At 43.2% G+C, this 5086-nt stretch overlaps 1 protein-coding gene across 1 annotated transcript; it reads left to right on the top strand.

The window, feature by feature from the left end:
- Positions 1-751: 751 nt before the first annotated feature.
- On the top strand, positions 752-3425 carry LOC117854459 (large ribosomal subunit protein uL22). The gene is made up of 7 exons (XM_034736649.2): positions 752-899; positions 992-1028; positions 1133-1173; positions 2199-2429; positions 2528-2630; positions 2703-2770; positions 3171-3425. The coding sequence occupies exons 1-7, from the start codon at positions 897-899 to the stop codon at positions 3201-3203; spliced, it is 516 nt and encodes a 171-aa protein (XP_034592540.1). The 5' UTR covers positions 752-896; the 3' UTR covers positions 3204-3425.
- Positions 3426-5086: the final 1661 nt, after the last annotated feature.

Genomic DNA, 5086 nt, shown 5'->3' with positions numbered 1-5086 from the left:
AATGGTCCCTAACCTGACATGGCGCAAGATATGCTCATGCCTTGTCAAATGTGGCATCTTTGGATGAGTTAGCATGTTGGCATTATCTTATTCACCCTACTTTTGTGAAAGTAGAAATGATACTTGGCACGAACTCAATGGATTACAAGATGCTCTTCATACTCTGGGTTGCTTGAGATGAAGTAAGGGGCAAATAGTAGAAACATCATAATAAAACGCATTGTGTCTATGTTTATTTTTTTTGGGGGGGGGGGTGAGAGGGATCCAGATGTGCCTGTAGCAAGAACTGAATATACCGAGATGTTCTATGCACAAAAGTGCACCAAAGAGATGAATGAGAAACCATCCTATGTGTTCTTTCCAATTCCTGAAATGCATTTGAGGATGGTTAAATTAATCAAATAGGTAAATGAATATATGGCACTTTTCTATAGAATGGGCAATAATATGACGTCTTAGCCATCATATCTAAGGTTTTATTAGAAAAGAAAGATCAAGTTGCATTTTTAATTTTCCGAAAGAGAGGGAGAGGAAGCGACAAAGAAAATAGAGATTTTTGGAGCACGAAGTTATTTTACTGCGCCGAGCTTGGCCCGCTCGGACTCGATCTCGGGCCAGAGAGAGAGGCCATCTGGGCCGACACGGGCCTGAGAGAAGACCGGATTTTTTGGGCCTTCTCTGTCCCCCTACATGGGCTTCTGAGCTACTTGGGCTGTCTACATTTCACCCATCTAAATCATCGACTCGCACGTCGGCCCGTCTACCTAGAGCGCTTAGCACTAGGGTTTCCCTCACCGCTTAGACCGCCGCCGCCTCGGTGCTTCGTCAGTGCGGAGTGTTCGTGCGAAGGCGACCCTCCCTCCTCCTCCGCCGCACTCCCTACCGCCGCCGCCGCCATGGTCGGGCCAACCTCTCTCAGCAGCCTCGTCCGCAACCGTACTACCATGCTTCGTTCGGTTTATCTGACTGACATCTCGCTGTTGTGTCGCAGGTGAAGTACTCGCAGGAGTCGGGCAACCCTACCAAGTGTAAGATCTGGCCCCTTTTGTTCCCGCAATGCGTTGGTCTTGTGTTGAGGCCTTTTCATCTTATTGTGGTGGTTCTGATGGGCGTGTTTGTGTTATCTGTGCAGCGGCCAAGGCCATGGGCAGGGATCTTAGGGTGCATTTCAAGGTGCGCTTCTTAAACCCGCTTGATTTCTCATTATTTAGCTGCGCGTCTGATACGATTTTGGTGAATTAAGTTGTTTTATGGTAGTTAGGGCTAAGTAATGTACCAACAAGTGTGGCATCATGCGTGAATGAATTGGATTGTGGAAACAAAGACTAAAGAGTAAAGGTTCTTCTGTGTTTTCATATGAGCAGTTCCCACGTTACTTTAGTGACATCAACACATTGTTGAGTATTATGTTATGAATCATTGTATTGCTTTCCATTACAAATGGTTCGTAGACAATGTGACATATTTAAACATGTTTTTATTTCTGTTGATATACCTTAATGATGCCTCTGTTTCATCCAAAATCCACGCCTGTCCCATTGTTCATACAATGCCTATGTAGAAAATTTTGCTTGAAAACAGTATATTGTAAGATGAGAGGAACTACGAATATTGCATTGACATGGCTTGCATCAATCTAATTACACCTGAAACAAACTCTTTTATTCATAGTGGAAATTGTTTTGCTTATGTTAAGTTTCGGAGGAACTTATGATTGCTGATTTTAGTGTGAGCTATATCATGATAAGCATCATAGTTCACTCATGTGACTATGGGGGCTAGCTAGCAGCCATTTTTTTTCTTTTGAATCATTGTCCTGCAATCCTTTTTAAGTTGATGCCTTCTCTTCCACTTTTGATGTTCTCTACCTTTCTGGCTATTTGAAACAAGTTGTGCATTCCTCTATTTGGTCTTGTCACTTTGTCAGTTAAGTCACACAGGTATACCACCAAGTGGACATTAGAAAACATGCTTTCACAGAATATTTAGGCAGAAGTGCTGTTAGATGATTAGGCGCTTAGGGCTATCCTATCAACATTACATTGAACGAGTGTGGAAGCTCGACCCTCGAGCTTTCCCACATATGACATAGGTATCCTGTGATATTGAGATCACTAATTAGTTGATATCATACGGCGCCTCTGGCATTCACAACATCTTTTCAGTTTCTCTTACTAAACAGGAATTAACCATTGCAGAATACAAGGGAGACAGCTTTTGCACTTCGCAAGCTGTCTTTGACCAAAGCTAAGCGGTACCTTGAGGATGTTATGGCACACAAGCAGGCAATTCCCTTCCGGAGATACTGTGGGGGTGTTGGTCGCACTGCACAAGCAAAGTCTCGCCACTCAAATGGACAGGGACGCTGGCCTGTTAAATCAGCCAGGTTCATTTTGGATTTGCTGAAGAATGCTGAGAGTAACGCTGATGTATATTGCTGCTGCCTTTTTCTTCTTCTTCCTTTTAGTTTTAGATGCGCATGGCACTTCCTATTGTTGGGGTTAATTTATTTTTGTGTTATTTCTAGGTGAAAGGCTTGGATGTCGACAACCTCTATGTTTCACACATCCAGGTGAACCAAGCCCAGAAGCAGAGGCGCCGCACATACCGTGCTCATGGACGCATCAATCGTACGTATTGAAGTATGATGTTTCATTCTTGCGCCTCTGTTGAATGGTATATTTAATTTTGCTTTCCTGCAGCTTACATGTCCTCACCTTGCCACATTGAGCTGATCCTGTCAGAGAAGGAAGAGCCTGTGAAGAAAGAGGTATTTTTTTTAACCCTCTGAATACATGTTCATCAAACACTATCTTGATATTGTCTGAGCTTCTTGCACTGGACTAACTTTCAGAGCTGTTTGACTTAAATTCTTATGATACATGTTCTGAAGTATCCTCCTTCAATTTTACTTAGTATAAGACTAAACTGTAAGAAATCTGTATGTATTGACTTGTCATACTGTTATTAATTCATCTTTTAAGTTATAATAAAGAAAAATACCATGATCAAGGAAATTCCATTCACCACTTTGTGGTTTCCCTTTTCTTCGTGGAATTTAATCTGGTAGAAAGCACGCATATATGTTCTTGCCATTTCAATCCAATCTTTCTTAGAAGTGGCTTTTATTTAGCTCTGTTTCTAACGAATGCAATCCTTATATTATGTAGCCTGACAACATTGTCGCACCAAGGAAGCAGTGAAGTATGCTAACTTGCTGAGCGAGAGGGTATTTTGTGGAAGAAATTAAATAGCTTTAGCTCGTTTATGTACTTTTTATGGCAGCCTTGCCTAAAGATATTTGCGGTACCAATATTTTTGAATCTGGATTTGCTCAGCTTGATGCTGTCCTGAGTGTACGATCAATTCCCAATACAATAGGTTTGATATATCTGGGCACCTGTCTTTGTGACCCATTGGATCTACTAGAATATTGTTTGCACGCTTATTTTGACCAGGCAAGTCGATAACAAAAGTTGCCGTTGCATTGTGTGCAAAAAAAGGAGAATGCAATTTTGTCTGTCGCTGCGATGTCCGACGTGATTGCGATGTGCTGCATCGGGTTCTGGAACCACATGATGTCAATGTCCTGAAACAAAACATCAGAATAACAGAAAGTTATTTCCTCCGTTCGTGCGTAGGCATTTCGAACTTTACAATCTTTAATTAATAATTTAGCTAACAAATTTTTATTTTTTAATACAACTCCAATGATTATAAATTTATAATCATAAATAATATAATACAAGATAAATGAATGGTTAAAGTTTAATTTGTGAGGTCGTGCCGTATCATGTCACACTTTGTAAACGGGAATGGAGGGAGTAAACGGAGGGAGTACATACGAAACATCAGAATTAGAGAAAGTCACATGTGAAATGCATCCGTTGGTCTCTAAACTTGCTGGAGGAAGTTGAGGCCGAACTCGAGAATGGTCTGCTAGAACCCGTTCCTGGCCCACATAATGTCAAGGTAGTCTACGAGCGCTGAGGTCGACGTCTACGAGCCTACGACGAAGACGTTACGGGTCCAGCAGCTTGCCGTCTCCTCAGTCCTCACCGAGCCGGAAACTCTCGAGCGCCCGGAGCGCGGCGCCAAGCTGCCAATGCACGTCCAGTGATTGCATCCTTCAGTAGCTGAGCCAGCTCTTAAAACGATTTCACCTGAACCTTTTTGTGCACGATTTTAGAGCATATATTTCGTCAACCATATCATATATTGCATCTAAAATCCTGACCTATAAGAACTATTTATTTTTTGTGAAAATAATCGAGTCCAAGATCCAAAGCGTCAACTGATCGTTTGCTAATCTGAACTCTGAAGAGCTATATAATCCTAACGAAAGAAGAAGAAAAAAAAATGTCAGGAGCTTTAATTTCTCTCGACACCAACTGTGCATAGATTATATGCCAGTTTCCCACCCACATTTGAGCTAAAGACAGCGGTTCCCTCTATAGCATATACGTATGCATCACTGATGACTCCAGTCAAGTGCATAAACGCGTGGTCGGTCGCCAGTCGTCACTTCGGAGGCGGCGGGGACACCACGACGGCGGCGGCGGCGGCGCGAGTGCCGATTGTGGTGCCTGATGTCGGCGCCGGAGGAGAAGGCGGTACCTGGTTAAGCTTCCTTGGACCTCGTGGCACTCCGGTAATAATAAGGCCTGGAACATGCATTAGATCGAGTACACATCAGCCGATTAGAGAGATGCAGTGAACACAAAACTATCAGTTGATTGTAAAGTGAGCTGAATTCAGAACCCTAAAGTTTTCTTAAAACGAAACAAGATGATTGAAATTCAAAACCCGAGAAAGTCACTGAACTAGCTAGAACTGACGACCTGGGCATGGACGAGCCTCCGACGAGTGAGGCGACGCCGACGAGACGGCGGCGAGGAGGAGGATGGTGACGATTAGGAGCTGAGATGGCCTGGCGCCCCGCATCTCACACACCTCACTGAACGATCAATTGATCAGGTTTGTAATGTGGGCAATGCATGTAGTATGCGAGTGTGTGGAGTGGCGTGAAGATGTGTGCGTTTATGTATGGGCGTGAAGAAGCTAGAGAGCTTCAAGGAAACTACGT

This window comes from Setaria viridis, chromosome 5 (assembly GCF_005286985.2).
Source record: "Setaria viridis chromosome 5, Setaria_viridis_v4.0, whole genome shotgun sequence".
NCBI lineage: Eukaryota > Viridiplantae > Streptophyta > Magnoliopsida > Poales > Poaceae > Setaria > Setaria viridis.
This window is presented reverse-complemented; position numbering and strand designations above follow the sequence as displayed.

Excerpts from the sequence above, each read along its gene's own strand:
- LOC117854459 (XM_034736649.2), top strand. Across the intron at positions 1,174-2,198 it reads ATCTTAGGGTGCATTTCAAG|AATACAAGGGAGACAGCTTT; the intron begins GTGCGCTTCTTA and ends TAACCATTGCAG. Across the intron at positions 2,430-2,527 it reads ATGCTGAGAGTAACGCTGAT|GTGAAAGGCTTGGATGTCGA; the intron begins GTATATTGCTGC and ends TGTTATTTCTAG.